This window comes from Dermacentor silvarum, chromosome 7, assembly GCF_013339745.2.
Source record: "Dermacentor silvarum isolate Dsil-2018 chromosome 7, BIME_Dsil_1.4, whole genome shotgun sequence".
In the NCBI taxonomy this organism is placed as follows: domain Eukaryota; kingdom Metazoa; phylum Arthropoda; class Arachnida; order Ixodida; family Ixodidae; genus Dermacentor; species Dermacentor silvarum.
This window is the reverse complement of record NC_051160.1, coordinates 119,485,894-119,505,682: the sequence shown is the minus strand read 5'-3', so window position 1 is coordinate 119,505,682 and position 19,789 is coordinate 119,485,894. Positions and strand designations below refer to the sequence as shown.

General features: G+C 47.0%; 1 protein-coding gene across 1 annotated transcript; it reads right to left on the bottom strand.

Annotated features, from left to right (window-relative positions):
* Nucleotides 1-10,257: 10,257 nt before the first annotated feature.
* Nucleotides 10,258-18,636, bottom strand: LOC125947195 (pupal cuticle protein 36-like). Its single transcript, XM_049671593.1, has 3 exons — nucleotides 18,589-18,636; nucleotides 13,483-13,638; nucleotides 10,258-10,812 (listed from the first exon to the last, which is right to left on the bottom strand). The coding sequence occupies exons 1-3, from the start codon at nucleotides 18,634-18,636 to the stop codon at nucleotides 10,258-10,260; spliced, it is 759 nt and encodes a 252-aa protein (XP_049527550.1).
* Nucleotides 18,637-19,789: the final 1,153 nt, after the last annotated feature.

Sequence of the window (19,789 nt, the reverse complement as noted above, 5' to 3'; positions counted from 1 at the left end):
CATGATTTTTAGAGCAGTAAGTCAGAAGCAGACTTTTTTCTATGGTCTAAGCTTAAATGATATGTTTAAGGAAATGAACATTTGTGGAATATATTTACTTTCCTGCTGCAAGAACCTTTATACGAGAACCTCTGCACATTGGACGTGCATGCTGCTTATCTTGCTGTTATAGCTAAAATGAAAAATTGTTCTTATGAACCACTTCACAGCTTTGCATTGTGCACTTTTACTTGCAGTTAGCATTTATATGCTGTGCTATGGACAACAGCAAGACAAGTCAGGCAAACCACCATGTGAAACACTTTAAAGATTCTGGCTTAGGGCGCATTGGTACTATATATAGTGGAAGACAGATGAGCTGCCCGTACAGCAGCGCTGTCAGCATTACACGGCTGACAGCACCGCAAACCCTTAAATTTATATTTGTTCGACAGATAATACATTATAGTAGTATTCATGTCGTATATGCATGAAAATGTAAACAAGAACTGGTGAAAACAGCATTATTTTACGTATATAGTGTATCTTACCACAAGGTAAGGTACACAGATATCTTGGTAAGCTACACAAGATATATACGTAATAAACGCTGTTTTTCACTAATTCTTGTTTCACATTTTCATGCATATGCAACATGAAAACTACTAGAGTAAATTATCTGTCAAGCAAATATAAATTTAAGGGTTTGCGGTGCTGTCAGCCGTGTCATGCTGACAGCACTGCTGTTATGCATGTGTACAAATATTCTGCAATGTCAGTTGAGTGTTGCTTGAACATCACATACGTACGTTGCCTGAAAGCTCAAGTGACAAAAGGCAACATCCACATTACATTCCCAGGAAGTTCTGTTAACGTTATGTTAACGTCGTGAATGTGCTGCTCAGCTGCCACAACGTTACGACCCAACGTTGTCTGGCGATCAAAAAAGAGGACATTAGCAGCATGTAGGCAACGTTATACACCGACATTTGTGCACATTCAGAGAACGTTACGGCAACATTTTGCGTTACTTGGGGGACTTCCTCATGGCCCGCCTCGAGGCACAGCTTACGAAACAGAATATTCGAAACATGAATGAGGAACTCCACAGATGCTTAAAAGACCGCACATTTGATTCCATCAAATCCCACAGACGAAAGCCAGCATACAGAGCTTGTGTTGCTGATCAACTCGAACAACTAACTAGATATGAGGGTGGGATGATCCCAGACTCACAATTAGCATTGAGCCTCGACTGTCCTGGTGCACAGGTAGATAGTGAAGAGCCCTGCTCAGTAGAAACAATAACAGGTTGGCATGCCCTCACTCTTGAGGAACTTAGAATACTCACTCAAAAACAGCCCCCCCCCCCCCCGGTCTTTTGGGGAACCACGGCTCTGGGAAATAGTGAAGCGCTACATAGAGGGACAGGATATAAACACCTCATTCAATAACTACATTCGCGAGACCTTTTTCGACAACCAGCCCAAGAGGCCTTACCAAAACATAGCAGCCCTGGATCCAGGCAACCAAAGCAACAGAAAACGTAGACGCCGAGTCTACGCCCAGACACAACAGCATTTCAAAAAACAGCAAAGCCGGTGCGCAAGAGAAATCCTCGATGGCGTACCAGGCACAAAGGTTGACAATATAGACTCATTTCTAGACTCATGGCAGACCACCATGGAGCAATCGTCTCCTATAAGTGTTCTGCCTTCGAGTCCCCGCAAATTAGAAGAAATAAATCCGTTCGGTATAATAACTGCTCAGGAGCTCAAGGCAGCAATGCCACCGTTGAACACAGCTTCAGGCCCAGATGGCCTGTCAGCAAAAAGGTTGCGACAAGTACCCGCTACGGTGTTACGGGTCGTTATGAATCTCCTCATGTGTAGTAAGCGTCTACCAGTATGTCTGAGAGGTGCCAGAACAATATTCATCCCCAAAAAAGCGGAAGCCTCTGAACCTGGAGACTTCCGTCCGATAACAGTTGCCCCCATACTGGTAAGGTTGCTGCATAAAGTTTATGCAAATAGAATCGCACAGTCTGTCGAACTAGAGTACCGCCAAAGGGCATTCATTCCCGTCGATGGATGCGCCGAGAATGTTGTCCTACTATCAACCGCCATAGACGAGGCGATGCGTAGGCAACGCCCGCTATACATGGCTTCAGTAGATGTAGCAAAAGCATTCGACACCGTATCATTTGCGGCCATCATAAATGGCCTGGAGTCTAAAGGTTTCTCTGTGGAGTTCATAAACTACATGAAAGATTTCTATGACACAGCCACAACGGTACTTAGCTTCCAAAACCAAACGCGGTTAGTACATCCAACCAGTGGTGTCCGTCAGGGTGACCCTCTTTCGCCACTGCTGTTTAACATGGTCATTGACGAATGGCTGCAGTCTTCCACTTGTGGAACAGGATTCTAAAGTGGTGACTTAGCGCTGGACTGCATGGCATTCGCCGATGATCTCGTCATCATGACCTCGACACCTCAGGGACTCCAGTTACGATTAGACATGCTGGGGAGTTTCTGTCGGTAAGGGGTCTAAAAATCAATCCTAAGAAAAGTTTCTCACTTAGTCTACAGCCGTCAGGAAGGGATAAGAAAACTAAAATTCTTACCCATCAAACGTTTCGTGTTGGAGCTGCTCCGATAGCAGCATCCAACACAACGTCAACCTGGAGATACCTAGGAGTGTCTTTTCAGGCCACAGGACGAGCTGTCCTTCCAGTTGCCAAAGAAGTGGCCGAGTTACTCCAGCGTGTATCCAGGTCCGCCTTAAAACCTCAACAGAGGCTAGTAATCCTAAGACAATACCTCCTACCCCGGCTATATCACCGTCTGGTATTGGGCCCAGTGACAGCAAAATTATTACAAAAGATAGACTCTTCAGTTAGAGCAGCCACGCGTAGGTGGCTTGCCCTTCCACATGACGCACCACTTGGTCTCTTCTACACAGCAGTGTCACACGGAGGTCTAGGGATCCCGTGTATGAGAACACTTATTCCTAGTTTACGTTTGCGCAGATATACCGCCCTGGCGGACTCTACCTCGGCCCCTTGCAGGATCGCCTCACAAATGCGACTTACAAGGGCCAACATAGAACAGGCAAAGCTTTTGTGTCAGTACCGGAACACCACAATCATGAACTCTAAAGAAAACCAAAGATTCTGGCAAAATAGTTATTACAGCTATGTAGATGGTCATGCACTGAGGGGTGTGGCCGACGCGCCAGGCTCCTGTGACTGGGTCCGCGAAGGTACGACGTTTTTGAAAGGCAAGGAATTTATAGATTTGCTGAAGGTCCGCACGAACTCTCTCGCAAACCTTACGAGAACTAAACGCGGACGAGACGTAGACAAACAGTGCCGAGCGGGCTGCAACTCGTCGGAAAGTCTCGGCCACATCCTCCAGGGATGCCATCGCACCCACCACCAAAGAATCACACGACACGACACAATAGTAGCATATGCTGGCAAAAGACTGGGGGAGGCCGGGTGGAAATGTGAGGGTAGAGCCTCACTTCAAAACGGCCATCGGCACCAGAATACCGGACCTTGTCCTCACAAGAGAGAACAGGTCGGTAATTCTGGATGCTCAAGTGGTAGGGACCCGGATCCCCCTCTCGGATGCGCACGCGGCTAAATGCTCAAAATACAGTGAACCCTCGCTACTTAAGCAAGTTTCTGTAGTGCCGAAACGCCCACCCTTTGTAACTTCGCTCACTCTAAATTTCAGGGGGGTCTGGTCAAAAGAAAGCCATCGGTCTCTAATTGACCTTGGCCTAAATAGAAACGATATGAAAATCATAACTGTACGATGTTTGCAGGGTGGCCTCAGGTGTTTTAGAGCCCATCACCGTATGCCGACCGTCCTATGACGGGTGAAGTTCGCTTGTGCTCCGCTCACCTGTCTTCTTCAAGCTGTTTGACAGCATCGGGTAGCACTGCCCTGAGTCAGTGCTCAGTTCTTTGGATGGCTCCTGTTGGTGGGAAGCAGCCCCGTTGCCAGCAAATGGATCCCTCTAACCAGGGCTGGCCTTTGCTTCCAACTGACAAGCCTCCCAAGATGAAAAAAATAGCCAAATGCCTCGTCATCTAATTAGTGACGCGCATGAATGGATTAACGAGATTCCCACTGTCCCTATCTACTATCTAGCTCCCCCCCCCCAAAAAAAAAGATAATTCAACCCCACCCACCCTGGCAGAGATCCTGGCTGCATTACTGGTTTGAGCAACACAAGTTTGCAGCGAACATTGTCATACTCCTTCTAAAAATCTCAGAAAACGCAGTTGGTAAAAAAATAACGATCCAAGATTCGATGTCACTTATGAGCGAAACATAATTGCGTTTCACATGAAAACGTCTTTTCAACTCGAAATCTATGCTGTACTGGAGTGAAAAATAAATTAGACTCCTGGGAAGTGGCAGGGCTAGAAAACAATTGTAGCTTCCTGGAGTTTACAACAGGTGCTAGATATGGAAATGGAACAGTAATTATAGGCGAGTTCTCATTACTTAATGGACCATCTTCCTGATCGTCCGTTTGTTAAGCAGTGTGGGTGTATCTGGAGAATGGTGAAAAAGCTTTGAAAGTATAAATCAACTAAAAACAATAGTACTTTCTAAAATATGTGTTATCAGCTGAGCCACGATCAGGACATGCATTAACACTGACATAATTATTTAGCTTTAGAACACCAGACGCTTGAACAGTAACTGGCGGCCTTTGCAGATAGTCATATCTGCAGATAGATGGGGAAAACACTTGTTCACGTGTTGAAAAACATGTAGGCAAAACAACACTTAACGTGTGGTTGTTTTTCACAGTTCTTCTTTATAATTTTAGCCTATTGGTCGCGAGGAATGCAGGTATCCGAGGATCGATTAGAAATAATCTGATCACTAGATGATAAGTTGACGATTCAGCAAAGTTCTTTAACCTTACTTGTCAGTATCCATAGAAGAATGGTAGTTTAATAAAACATTATTGTTAGTAAGCTTGGGTGCAGTGACGTAAGCATCAAATACTATTTTGTTAGTTAAGTAGCCAATTTTTAATCAGTGAGTGAGTCCTTAGCCAAGCAAGCGGAAATGACGTCCCTCTCGTTTGAAAATGAGTCTGATGCCGGGATGATAACAGAGTGCCTGAGGACTTAAATTGACTGTACGAGTAGCCACATTTTTATTAGCCAGTTTGTTTACCTTATATAAGAACAAGGCCCAGTTCCTTTAAAACTGAACGATTGCCCAAATCTAGCAAGAATGCATGTATGAACAAGGTTAATTCAATGTTATTCGCATCATAAAGGTGATAATAGGAGGGGTTTGATGTTCTGCTTGTAGCGCTTGAGGGTTGGTAGGCGAAATGGATTTTCCATGTAGGGGCAGTGGCGCCACAAGAATACTGCACGCCCCGCTGTGAAAAAAAGCCGCGAAAGGCATTTCACTATGGGAGGGAGGCGAACAACGGGGATGGGAGTAAGCTTTTGTTACTGACTGAACCACAAAATTGTAACTCTGGAAATACCAAGACACTGCCTAACAAAAAAGAAAAGTAACCAAAGCTGCCCTATACTTATCCACTCTTATCGGAAGAATAGTGGGAGCAAGAGCGATCCAAGGGTCGTCTCCTGTCTTCCTTACAGTTGTCCAGCAGCTTCCACTTCAGCTGGATGTAGAGTTCTCTCAAAGTTTTCCAGTAGCACTGGTGGATTCTGAAGATCCAGTGAGTGTCTCTAAACGTATAGATGAATCGGGCTCTCATGCTTGCTGTTCGATGATATTACGTTAACAATTATAATAATATTAAATTTTACTGCCACAGAAGCGCTTTACATAGCACGTACCAGCCGAAGATCAAAAAAGCACTCGAGAGGCAGAGTCCGGCAGTTAGGCAAATGTATACAGATATCAATCAAACAGAAAAGGATAAGTGTAAATAATAGCCTAGTTACAAAGGTAATAAGAGAGCAAAATAACAATCAACAAAACGATGTCCACTAGTCCGGCCACAGTAGCTTTCCCAATCCTTTCACGAATATGAATTGTAGAAGCGTCATTAGTCAATGTGTTCATAACAAATGTCATATATTTGTTAGGTGTCACTTGATAAGTGTCATATCTTCCAGCAATCATTATCATCCGGAGAGCTGCCTACGGACTAGAAAATAGCCGAGCTCATTCTTGTTTTGAGAACGGGAAACAAGATCTCACGTGATAACTACTGTCCCATTTCATTAACATGTGTATGCTGTAAGTTACTTGACCATATTATCGCTTGTCACGTCTACAACCATCTGGAACGAAATGACTTTTTTCTTTTCAAACCGCTTGGCTTTAGGAAAGGCTACTCGTGTGATACCCAGTTATTTGAATTTACTACTAATCTGCATTTTAACCTGAATGAAAACAAGCAAACAGATTGCATTCCTTAGATTTCTCATTAGCACTTGACAGAGTTGCATACGGTGTGCTTTTTACTAAATTATCTACCCGTTGTCTTGATTGTCTCACAATATCTTGGCTTCGAAACTTTCTCTAATTGAGTCAACAATTCACAGTTGTTAACAGCTTTTCCTCTCCACTATGTGACGTAACCTCTGGTGTACCACAGGAAAGCGTACTTGCCCTCTTACTTTTTTTCTAATTTACGTTAAAGACCCTCCAATTAACATTTCATCCCGTTTACGTCTTTTCGCAGATGACTGTGTTGTTTACGACAAGATCACTTCAGAGACTGGCCACCTGGGCCTTCAAAATGATCTTAACACTATTGTTGATTGGTGTAAAAACTGGCACATGATTCTAAACCCTACTAGATGTAAATATGACTTTTAGCCACGAGCATGGAATTTATAATTACCACTACTGGAATTAACCTTCCTGTACAAAACTATGTCCTACAAATATCTCCGAATCCAGTTCATACTAATATTTCATGGTCTTGTCACATTGCAACAATCTGCAGCAAAGCATCGAAGACATTAGGTTTCATATGCCGAAACCTGCGAAACTCGCCTAGCTCCGTTCTAAAACTATCAGATCTGCCATTTATTTGCCTATATTTGGATTCATCTAATCTATTTGGCCTCCACATAAAAAAAATGTCACAGTTTCGCCCTAAGGGCGAAGAAATGAATGCGATGGCATCACAGCAATGTCATACGAAGTAAGGTGAGCGGCTTTGGTAGCAATATGAATTGTAGTAAACATGAGCTGATTAAGTAAGCAGGTGTGCTGCGGCGTAAGTAGACCGACATGAAGAGAGACTCGATGACCACGAGAAGGCGCGTGTGAAACGGTGTTGTTGATGAGAAGCGCTTCCCGTGGGCAGCGCGCGTGCGAAGGGACACACCTGTAGCACTGCACTGCCGATCCGGGCAGCATTGCATGTGTAGCGTGCGTTGGAAAATGTGGCCCGACTATTACTACCTGAATGAACAAGCGTGGTGTGAGCGCGCACAAACAAACATGAATAGAACCCACTGAATGACTGCAGACAACGACCGTCAAAACTCTGGCAGCAAGCGGATACGCCGCAGCGGCGAAGGTACGTGCGGTCTATCGCTTCAACGGAAACTGAGCGGCGAATGCACGGCGCATAAAGGTCAGAGCCGTGTGGAGATAAGAGACGGTGCGAGCGAGCGACGAGCGCGGTTGTTGGCAGAGTGGAAGTGCCCCCCCCCTCCAACCCTCCCCCGCTCCCTCCGGCGCTGGCTTCCCGCTTCCTTGCTTGCGCGTGGGAGATTGAGTGCGTTCGCTCTCCGTGATAGCGCGCGTCCCCGCACGCTTCCGCTCGGGCATACGGCACGCGGCGAAGATTTTATCTATAGGGAACCTCACGGCGACGGCGACGGCAGAAATCCGGTTGAAGTGTCCATATAATTGCTATCGCAATAATATCTCATTGAAATGCTTGAGTGCATTCAAAACAGACCTGCCCGGTTCATTTCTAACAATTATACTCACCTCGCCAGTCTCTCCCAGCTAAAGGAGCTTTATGATATACAGATACTTGAAAATCTTCGTTCTATTTCGCTTTTCTGTTTGTTTCATAAATATGTTCACACCTGCACTTCAGTTTGGCCTCTGGAATCGCTTCCTCGACCTTCACGGCGCTTACATAATCGTCACTGCATTAACCGCATATATGGAAACACTCAATCATTCATCTGCATTGCCTAAAGCAATTAAGCACTGGAATGAGCTTCCTCACAACTTAATCTCTTTTTGTGAGTCAGGAGAGTTTGAAAAACACCTCTGCCACCATTTATCGCTTTAGTATTGCTCTAAAGGCTGTTTTTTGTTCTACTACTCTTTCAGTTGCTCGAAATGTTGTTTTGTTTTGTAATAGTGTTTCACTTCTAATAGGTTATCACATTTTGACATTTTACGTTTTTTGTAAATATTCGCGTTAATGTGTTATATTTACGCCCTTTTTGAAGCAAAGTTGTATTCCTTTTGTGCATTTTTCTTGTACCGCGTCTGTTGTGCCGTTACTGTGGTTTATTATTTATGGACTGTATTTCTATTGATATGCCCCCCTCACCCAAAGCTCTTCGTGGCCTGTAAGGTATTAATAAAATGTCACAGTTTCGCCCTAAGGGCGAAGCAATGAATGCGATAGCAACAGAGCAATGTCATACGAAGTAAGGTGAGCGGCTCTGGTAGCAACAACACGCAGAACTGTTGTCGACGCCATCGGCGTTTTGCCCGCGTTAGCTCAAAATGCGTGCGGCGTTGGTGACTGTTGCTGGAGCCTCTGATATAAATAGGCACTTGGTGCCGCAGCTAAACGTCGGCTCCCTTCCCTCCCCCTCCCCCACGGACTCTCGCGCGTCTGAAGAAGGCGCGTTTGCTCTACATATATGGTCATTGTAAAGGAGAAAAGAGACGCCTACTTCTGCAGCCCTTAAGCGAGCATGGCGCAGAACGCGCGTTTGTTCTCCGCCGTGCGTTCCCTCCCTGTGAAAGCGCGCGTCCCTCGCGCCCTTTCACTCGCACATACAGCGTTCGGCGGCGCGCGGCGACGATTTCATCTCCAAATGACGTCATACGGAACCTCACGGCGACGGCGACGGCGACGGCGACGCCGACGGCAGAAATCTGCTTTTGAGTGTCCATATAATTGCTATCGCAATAAAATAAATTAGTGAATAAATAAATAAATAAAGTAAATAAATAAAATGGCACGTAAAGAGGTTGAGCGCGCTGCCAATATTTTCAAGGTTCCCGTGGTAAAGCAATATCGTCAAGTGGTCGGAGGTCACGTGCAAGATTTCAATACGCAATTTTTCGATGGACTTTGCTAATACAATGACCGCTGAAACAGCAAAACAGCAACTGCGTAGCAGACTGGTACACCACCCACTGTAGTGAAATGCAAGACCATTGCGTTTTCCAAAGCATTTACGGAATCTATTAGACACTGCAGGCCTGCAGAGCAGCCTCCATGCAGCCCACCTTTCACCTAAACATATCAGCAGTGTCGTCATACGCTTCGCGGAAATTCCAGAAGATCTCACACAACAAAATATATCCAAGTCATTTATTCATGTGCACCATTTATCTCAGTCAACGGCAGGGCAAACTTGATGGACGAAAGCTCACGCGATTGGTTCTTGGTCTGCAGCGCCTTTTTTGTAGCGTTAGCTACACTGGCCTAGCCAAGCCCGCTTCGCGCGGCACATCAAGAGCCGTGCTGTGCATGCGCAAGGATCAGTGATGTCACACGGCTTGCGCACCGGAGCCACCGGAGCCGGCACCTCTCGCGCACTCCGCCGCCGCCGCGCGCGACTCACCGCCGCCGGTCTGCGCATTCCAGAGGAGTGACGTCGTAGCCGTGGTAGACGCACTGGCGCCGTCGCGCGCTCGCTGTGCAGTCACCGTCTGACACTGCGCTGGAGCCGCTGCGCTTCTGACTGGCGTTTGCCAGTGTGGTATAGCCATGGAGAAGGAGAGCGCAAATGCTGCTCAACAGCGCAGAAGAACGGAGAAGCTTGACTCATCGGATCCCGAAGTAGTTGCCTGGCAATTAGCGGTTGAGCGTAGGAGGAATGAATACATGTGCCACATAATACGTATACCGTGTTTGTGTCATTGGAGCAGCAGTAAGCATGACAATCAAGCTAATCCTTGACAATCTAGACAACCAGGAAAGCTAAGAATAATCAGCTGAACCTTTGCTAACGCTACGCATATCCTGGAATAGCCGAGCTAAGCCACTGCAACTTTTTTTTATTGAAAACTTCACATACATCGAATGCGCCTTTTATCTACGACGGCGGAAGCCATGGGGACCAGCGGCTAATCTGCCGTAGCCAGCTGGACCATACTGACCCGCCGCATAGCCGGCGGCACCGTAGCCGGAAGGAGTGCGTCCACCGTTGGCATAACCACCCACAGCAGCTCCACTAGGGCCGTAGCCGAAGCGTCCGTAGCCACCATAGCCGGCTCCAGCACCGCGGCCGTAAGGGTCGTATCCATATCCACCATATCCGCTCAATGCGTTGTTGTAACCAGGGGCTTCCCTGGCGCCGTACGCAGCAGGTGTTGCCGTCCCAGCAGGAACGGGCGGCACAACGGGCGCGGCGTTGAACACAACGCCGGCGCTGGCTCCCGGCGCGGTGCCCGGTTCGTTGGTGTCTACACTGGCGCGGAAGCCATTGGCATCGGCGACGTAGCTGACGCGCCGGTAGAGACCGTTGACGTCCGTGTAACCATACGAGCCAGTCTTTGCGTTATTTGCGTCACCTTGTTCGCTGCGGAACTGCCGGTTGCCGAACTCGTCAGCCGTGTCGTAGCCAAAGCTGTACGGTTGCGGTGGCTGCATGGAAAAAAATGTGGTTGATCCCTCTTATATAGGAATCGGTATAGAACACGAAAGTGAAACGTGTCTTCACAGAAGTAGTGTAATGTTTATTGCACATTGATATATAATGTCTATTGGTGTTTTGTGGCTAAAGCGCCCTTAGGCGTTGATGCACCCACGCTGACGCCTGGTGGCACGTCTCCTCCATCACGACTACCAACGTCGATGACCATGAGCAACCGTCCTGCATATGGAAGCTGCACTACGCTGCACACGCTAGCACAACGCGAAAGACGAAGCACGTAACTGACACACTAATACAACGCGCAAGACAAAGCACGTAACTGAATCGTCACCAAGTCAAATCAGCGCGTACAGCGCGTCGTAATTGCAGCCTGCGCGATCAACTTCAGAAACATTTTCAGAGCTAATTGCGGAGGCCACGCTCCGCTGTGCTGAGTACGGTGAACGCCGGTGGCGTTGGTAGTGCTTCTTGATGCCAGCGTCCCTTCGAATGCTGGCATCGAGGCGTCGTAGTGCTGAGACCACCGAAGCGTTCACTGTCGGTGCGCGTTAGTGTCATAATGCAGTACTTCTCCTTTCTGCTCGTAGGCGGCGGCACCGCCCCGAGCAAGAGCGCGGGTACACGGAGGAGTGTTAGATATATAAGGCGCGTCTGTGTAGCTCTCTGCAAATGCGTTTGTGGCGCAATGGGTTAAACGCTCGGCGATCTATCGTCGCGGACCGAGAGGTCGTGGGTTCGATTTCCAAATTTTGCATGTTTGTGGAACTTTTTCTTCTGGTTTCTTTCTTTGTATTATGTTCGTGTACATTGTAAGCTGACGTATTTCCGTGACGGAAATACGTCAGTGAAGTCTTGGTGGACCCCGGCATAAAACACTTTCGTGTTAAAAGAGAATATCACAACACCTGTCGAAATGTTACAGCTTAGTCTAAGCGGAGCTTAACGGACTTGTCTGATGCGCATCTCAATGGAAATTAATTTTGCTACAGGGTAATATAATAATACTGACTATTTATCAAAGCAGAACAATAGCGAGTGAATAAATCCGCCACTTATAGTGTTACGAGGGTCAGAGAGATAGTGGATTGGTGTCACGGGATAATGCGCTTAACGGAATATCGTATCCCCAGTTGCTACAGCATAACGCGATTTGCGGCTTTGTGTGCTGCGAACGCAAAGTATGCATTTTGTAGTTCTCGTGGCATCACAGCGACACATAAAAAAAACGTTTCTGATAGAATTCCACGTAACTCTCCGGCCTTCGGTGAGGTAAGAAAAATAAGATTACCATAAATAGAAAACTGGTATTTCTTTAGTATAATGTCAATTTAGCAAGGTATTAGGTCAAAAATGTCGCTAAATTCTGATATGAGTTCTTTGCGTGAAACCTACCTCGCTGACCGCTGAGCGCTATCGCTGACGGGGGAGTGTTATAAGCTTATGTCTACCATACATTGCCACTGGCCACGGCATCACTAAAGATATAATAAACGTCTATACTTAAGGAAGCTTTTACTCCGACTCCGCCTATTCAAATATATGAAAAACACAGAAATGTTTTTATGAGACATCCGCGATTGACTGATTTGAATCAAGCTTGTTGCACTTGAGAAAGTTAAATTCTAGTGACTCTAGAAAGCACAACTTTGATTTAGTGCTCCAAATGTTTTCAATAAATTCCCGAAAATTGGCAAGGTTTGATGTACGAAGCTTGCTAACCAAATAAAGAAAGAAATCTGCTTCCTACATTTACTAGATTCTTATTTTTTTTTTTGTTCAAGTGCAATAAACCGTAGGTGCCTAAAAATTTTTTTCTTCCTTCCCTTGTTTACAGAAAAGAGGTCGGGACTTCCGAGCTAAAGTTTCCTCTTGAAGGCACATGAAGTGGGTCACGGCCGCTATGCTTGCTCTCTTTGCAAACAGTGGCATTGGAGCCTAAGGCTGATGTTAATGGAGACACTATAAGTAGTGCACTGCGAACAAAACGGCCTTCCGGCTGAGTGTCAGCAATCTGCTGTGGTCATCGAGCTGTCATGCTTCCCGTGAGGAGTGCTTATATAGTTAGGAGGAACGATGACGACTTTAACCTTTTGACGAACCATATACTGCGTGTGAGTGCGTGTATTGTGCTTAAAAGGACTGCGTGCATTTGTTTAAGAAGAAAACTGTCCTGACGTTGATAGAAGCCGATACTTAAATTATTGCGTAAAAGACAATTCTGCTGGAATGCCCCCCCCCCCCCCAAAAAAATGGAACCAATCTAAAACGGTAATGGGAGCAATTTTCAATTTTTTCTTCGAAGCCTGAAATGTTACCGTAATATCCACTGCCTGCTGCCGAGGGGTGGTAGGATAACCGCAGCTGAATGCAGGTCAACGCAGCAAAAAGCTATGTTACTGACGTAAACATTGCGCATTCCGCATTTTAATCTCATTTTCTGTTTTATGCAGCACATTTTGGCAGAGAGCGATCGATGTAGTAGCTTCACTTTCTCCTTCACCACACTGGACGATGGGTAGTGCTAAGAGTACAACAGCTACTTTCTCAACTTCTTCAGTAAAGACAGTAGTGCTGAAAAGTATTGAGCGAGCGCTTAATTTTATGGTTATAACAACAAATAAAGCTGAATTCCGCAGAATTACAGCGCAATGATTACTTACGGATGAGTAATCAGCGTAGCCTTGGTAAGGTGGGCCTGCTGGAGGACCGCTATAGCCACCGTAACCACTGTAGCCGGGACCCTGGTATCCAGGTGCGGACTGGTGGTGACGCAGCGCGCAAGCCTTTGCGACAAAGCAAAGCACGAGCAGTTTCACCTGCAGAGAAGAAAAAAGAGCACCGGTGACAATTTTTCTAGATAGCGGCACTAGGCGCTAAATCTAGCAAAACTCTCAAATATCTCCGTGGTAAGGAATAAAACCACCTCAGAAACACGTAATAATAGCAATGAAAACACAAATGTTGAAAGACCACTGAGACAGAATTACTCCCGGCATGTAGTCCTGCGCAAACTGCATCTGAAAAATAAGTGTTCAGCTTTAGATGCCGATAACGTTCAGGGAAACCATTCTGAAAGCGTGCAGACCATGCATGATAAGATCTTCCGCATTGAAAACGCAAAGCAAGTGAAGTTATCTCTGCTAACGGGGCACTATATTAGGATGAAATTTCAATATGTCGTATGTATAGCGACGTCTGAAACTCTATAGAGCAATATGGAACAGTTTATACATTAAACAAATTCTGCACCCCAATTCTTAAAATATTATTCGGCGCACGCTATCAGTTATGGGACTTGCGTGGAATGGAAGAACTGTCAGGTCGTCTACAGGGAAAATACTGTGTGATAATTTTACCTTCGAGAACATTTCGATTTTCCCCCGGTGCCTTTGCGACGTATGTTTCTTCCAATTGTTCTCTGAGATAGAGCCTGAAGAACGGAGCCGTGGTCGTTGTTTCTCTGTGGGAGCTTGCCCGTCGTAGCGAGCTTTTATATCATGTCAAGCGGCCGCTTCAGACCGGGCCTCGCGACATGTGGAAAGAGTGTACGCTGTGTTTTTCGTGCGGCGAGCCGGTTGCAAGAAAGATCTTCAGTAAAAACGCAATACCTCTGACATGCATGTTGGCTACATGCAATGTCAACAACCGTGAAAATTTCGTCGTTTGCGCCATGACAGCGCTCGAAAGAGAGAAGTCGTGACGTGCCTGTCTCACGCTTTGTTACTTCCTAAAACTCCTGCAGCAGCCACTGACTGATGTTTGATGTTTGAAGTTGCTTGTAGTCTTTTTGGGGTACATTGTATTTAGGGTACATTACATTTTTCTGGAACCTACAAAATTGTTAAAGGGTCCCGAACCATATTAGTACCATGAAGAAACACATTAAACGGCAACAATTGATAACAAGGATATTTCAATATTATTAATAAAATCGCAAGGTCGGACATACATAAACATCAAATATGGCATAACTTCAAATGGTCACTCTTATCGAACAATATAAGTATAAGGGATGAGACAATTTGATTTAATTAATACAAACGTTCCTTATATATTTATAGGTTGGGAATCAGTCAAGCGTTGTATGAAAATTATCTACAAATTATTGTGCAATGAATGAATTTATGTGGAGTGAATTCTTTATATGTGCCAGGAAAGAGTAAAGAGACAGGGGTACCTTTACATTAGTAGAAAGGCGATTCCAAATTATATTTCCTCTAAATTCCAAAGTTTGGCGACCGTAATTAGTAATAATTTTAAGTAGCAAAAGTCGATGGCGTAAAGTACACTCGTCAGCTCGAGGTGACTGAAGAAGATACACTGACAATAAGTTGAGATTACCATTAAATATCGTGTATAATATAGAAGCAATATTATAAGTAACTAGATTGTGTACACTTAATAGATTAAAGTATGTAAACACATCATTGCCTCTGATATTGATATTATTAGGCGTTATTACGCGAATAGCTCGTTTCTGGTAAGTTAGAAGGGATTTAAGGTGAGATTTCCACGTGCAACTCCATATAGCAATTCAGTAGTTTATGTGTGAATGAATAAACACACAATCAAGAATAATTACCATTTCTGTTGGAAAAACGTGTCGACGTTTACAAAGAACATGCAATCCGTAAGAGGCTTTCTAAACAACGTTGCGTGGATGTAAACGAAATTTTAGGTAAGGGTCTATAACTACTCTCAGAAATTTTGTGATTGGCATGCTTTATTAAACAGTTGTCGAACATGACGTCATTATGCGCTAAGTTTTGCTGCCTTTCGGAGTGAAAAAGAGTGAAGATAGTCTTTGTATGATAAAGTGTGACGGCGTTAGTTGTGCCACAGTGATGAAGATTGTGGAGTTCTGCATTACTTTGCTAGTTAAGGTGCATTCGTTACGATCTGATAATTGTAGATTAGTCTTGTCCGCGTTAAGTATCGCACTGGCATTCACTAGCTGCTAAGGCAAATCATTACCAACGAAAAGAAAAAGTAATTGTCCAAGAATAAAACCTTGTGGCACCCCGATATTATTTGGTTTAGCAGATGATTGTGACTTAACGAGATGAACGATTTGTGTTGTACCTTTAAAAAAGTTGTCGCAGTTTCACCTGAAAGGCGAAGCATCAATTGCGATAGCAAATTTGAAGAGAGCTATAGGGAGTAATGATAGCAGCTTTATCAGATGTATAAACTTGGACATGCAGCAGCACCGGCAACACGCAGAACTGTTGTCGACGCCGCCGGCGTTTTGCCCGCGTTCGCTCAAAATGCGTGCGGCGTTGGTGACTGTTGCCGGAGCCTCTGATATAAATAGGCACTTGGTGCCGCAGCTAAACGTCGCCTCCCTTCCCTGCCCCTCCCTCCCCCCTCCCCCACAGCTTTCGCGCGTCGGAAGAAGGTACATTTACTCTACGTATATGGTGATTGTAGAGGAGGAAAGAGACGCCTACTTCTGCAGCCCTTAAGGGAGCACAGCGCAGAACGCGCGTTTGTTCTCCGCCGTGCGTTCACTCCCCGTGAAATCGCGCGTCCCTCGCGCCCTTTTCAACTCGCACATACAGCGTTCGGCGGCGCGCGGCGACGATTTCATCTCCATTGACGTCATACGGAACCTCTCGGCGACGGCGACGGCGACGCCGACGGCAGAAATCTGCTTTTGAGTGTCCATATAATTGCTATCGCAATAAAAGCTGGTGATAAGCGCTAGAGATTTTGCAATAATTCTATATGGATCAAGTTTGCGCTTAAGTGTACTCTGATTTAGAGAGTCAAACGCCCTTGCGAAGTCAATAAAGTCTGCTGCTACTATTAAACCGGAATCCATAATTTCCTAATGATGTGAACGAACGTTGAAATTGCTGTTGTCGAGCAATTTTTTCTGGAGTCGAACTGATGAGGAGAAAGAATTTTGTATTTCGCTAAGTAACTTGTTAGGCGAGTGCATATTATGTTTTCGGAGGTGTTACGGCAAAATGGAAGCACCAAAATAGGTCTATAATTTTATATCCTCTCTTTTTCCTTTGATTCGTGCAGTGGTGGTACTTTAGCACTTTTTATCTTAGAGGGGAATACGCACGTTGTAAATTATATGGTGTTGGCGGGCCACGGCACCGCCAATGTGATCCTACGCTCACCGCTGATGTTTGTACAGGTCCTGTTGCTGATTTTGCTGGATCGGCCATGGTCCGTTTCTTCGATGCGGCCGGTCCCGACGACACCTATGCGTGAATGGCGCAACGATACAAGCTCGCCCTGGCTCGGGGAATCTCATCAACGGACTGCGGTCTATCAATGCCGTTTTTGGCCAGTTCGCCTCTCCTCGATGCTCTGCCACTTCTGGACGCCGTAGTTTCTTCCGTCTGGCAACGTGGGACCGAGTCAGCTGAGCGGGTAGTAGAAAAGTGCGCGCATTCCGAGGCCACCCTGGGCCACGGCACCGCCAATGTGATCCGACGTTCACCGCTGATGTTTGTACAGGTCCTGTTGCTGCTTTTCCTGGATCGGCGATGGTCCGTTTCTTCGATGCGGCCGGTCCCGACGACACCTATGCGTGAATGGCGCAACGATACAAGCTCGCCCTGGCTCGGGGAATCTCATCAACGGACTGCGGTCTATCAATGCCGTTTTTTGGCCAGTTCGCCTCTCCTCGATGCTCTGCCACTTCTGGACGCCGTAGTTTCTTCCGTCTGGCAACGTGGGACCGAGTCAGCTGAGCGGGTAGTAGAAAAGTGCGCGCATTCCGAGGCCACCCTGGGCCACGGCACCGCCAATGTGATCCGACGTTCACCGCTGATGTTTGTACAGGTCCTTGTTGCTGCTTTTCCTGATCGGCCATGGTCCGTTTCTTCGATGCGGCCGGTCCCGACGACACCTATGCGTGAATGCGCAACGATACAAGCTCGCACTGGAACTCGGGGAATCTCAGTAACGGACTGCGGTCTATCAATGCCGTTTTTGGCCAGTTCGCCTCTCCTCGATGCTCCGCCACTTCTGGATGCCGCGTTTTCTTCCGTCTGGCAACGTGGGACCGAGTCAGCTGAGCGGGGCAGTACAAACGTGCGCGCATTCCGAAGCCACCCTGGGCCCGGCACCGCGAATGTGATCCTACGCTCACCGCTGATGTTTGTACAGGTCCTGTTGCTGATTTCCTGGATCGACCATGGCCCGTTTCTTCGATGTGGCGGTCCCGACGACACCTATGCGTGAATGACGCAACGATACAAGCTCGCCCTGGCTCGGGGAATCTCGTCAACGGACTGCGGTCTATCAATGCCGTTTTTGGCCAGTTCGCCTCTCCTCGTTGCTCCGCCACTTCTGCACGCCGTAGTTTCTTCCGTCTGGCAACGTGGGACCGAGTCAGCTGAGAGGGCAGTAGAAACGTGCGCGCATTCCGACGCCACCCTGGGCCACGGCACCGCGAATGTGATCCTACGCTCACCGCTGATGTGTGTACAGGTCCTGTTGCTGATTTTCCTGGATCGGCCATGGTCCGTTTCTTCGATGCGGCCGGGGGTCCGACGACACCTATGCGTGAATGGCGCAACGATACAAGCTCGCCCTGGCTCGGGGAATCTCGTCAACGGACTGCGGTCTATCAATGCCGTTTTTGGCCAGTTCGCCTCTCCTCGTTGCTCTGCCACTTCTGGACGCCGTAGTTTCTTCCGTCTGGCAACGTGGGACCGAGTCAGCTGAGCGGGTAGTAGAAACGTGCGCGCATTCCGACGCCACCCTGGGCCACGGCACCGCGAATGTGATACTACGCTCACCGCTGATGTTTGTACAGGTCCTGTTGCTGATTTTTCTGGATCGGCCATGGTCCGTTTCTTCGATGCGGCGGTCCCGACGACAACTATGCGTGAATGGCGCAAAGATACAAGCTCGCCCTGGCTCGGGGAATCTCGTCAAGGACTGCGGTCTATCAATGCCGTTTTTGGCCAGTTCGCCTCTCATCGATGCTCTGCCACTTCCGGACGCCGTAGCTTCTTGTCTGGCAACGTGGGACCGAGTCAGCTGAGCGGGTAGTAGAAACGTGGCGCGCATTCCGACGCACCTGGGCCACGGCACCGCGAATGTGATCTTACGCTCACCGCTGATGTTTGTACAGGTCCTGTTGCTGATTTTCTGGATTGGCAATGGTCCGTTTCTTCGATGCGGCCGCCGGTCCCGACGACACCCATGCGTGAATGGCGCAACGATACAAGCTCGCCCTGGCACGGGGAATCTCGTCAACGGACTGCTCTCTATCAATGCCGTTTTTGGCCAGTTCGCCTCTCCTCGATGCTCCGCCACTTCTGGACGCCGCAGCTTCTTCCGTCTGGCAACGTGGACCGAGTCAGCTGAGCGGGCAGTACAAAAGTGCGCGCATTCCGACGCCACCCTGGGCCACGGCACCGCCAATGTGATCTTACGCTCACCGCTGATGTTTGTATAGTTAGCTACTACGATGCGTACGCTATCGTGACGATGATGTCTGTCCTTTAGCGGTGTCGTGGCCACCTCATGTTTGAAAAGTGTTCGCGCTTCTGTATGCATCTGATGTGCCTGCTTGTTCTGGGAGGCGATGTCGAGCTTAACCCGAACTCATGACCAAGGCCAAGAGGAAAGCTAGACTTGTGGCTGGTGTGAAGCTAGCAATACAGTACTTCAAGAATCTGTTGAAAAGGTGCTTCAAATCACTTAGAGTTAAAGAATGATTTAGAAAAACTGACAAAGCGTGTTCTTGATCTGGAGCAGAAGTTTGGCTGCAGCCCCAAGTGCTCAGTCCATCGCGTGGCAGTGACAACGGTCTTGTAGGTGTACAAGAAAAAAATTGACGACCTGGAAAATCGCTCTAGGCGGTCTAACGTTCTCTTTTATGGTAACAGATTCGGCGAAGTCTGAAAATTGGGAAGGGTCATAACAACTCGTAAATAATTTCTGTACCAAAAAACTGGGCTTACCGTGAAGTCAATCTCGAGAGCACATCGT

What these genes read in the sequence shown, in the direction of transcription:
- LOC125947195 (XM_049671593.1), bottom strand. Translation starts at nt 18,636, where the DNA reads ATGGCCGATCCAGAAAAATCAGCAACAGGACCTGTACAAACATCAGCG. An exon ending in GACCTGTACAAACATCAGCG is followed by an intron (nt 13,639 to 18,588) that starts GTGAGCGTAGTA and finishes TCTTCTCTGCAG; the next exon opens with GTGAAACTGCTCGTGCTTTG. An exon ending in GCTACGCTGATTACTCATCC is followed by an intron (nt 10,813 to 13,482) that starts GTAAGTAATCAT and finishes TTTTCCATGCAG; the next exon opens with CCACCGCAACCGTACAGCTT.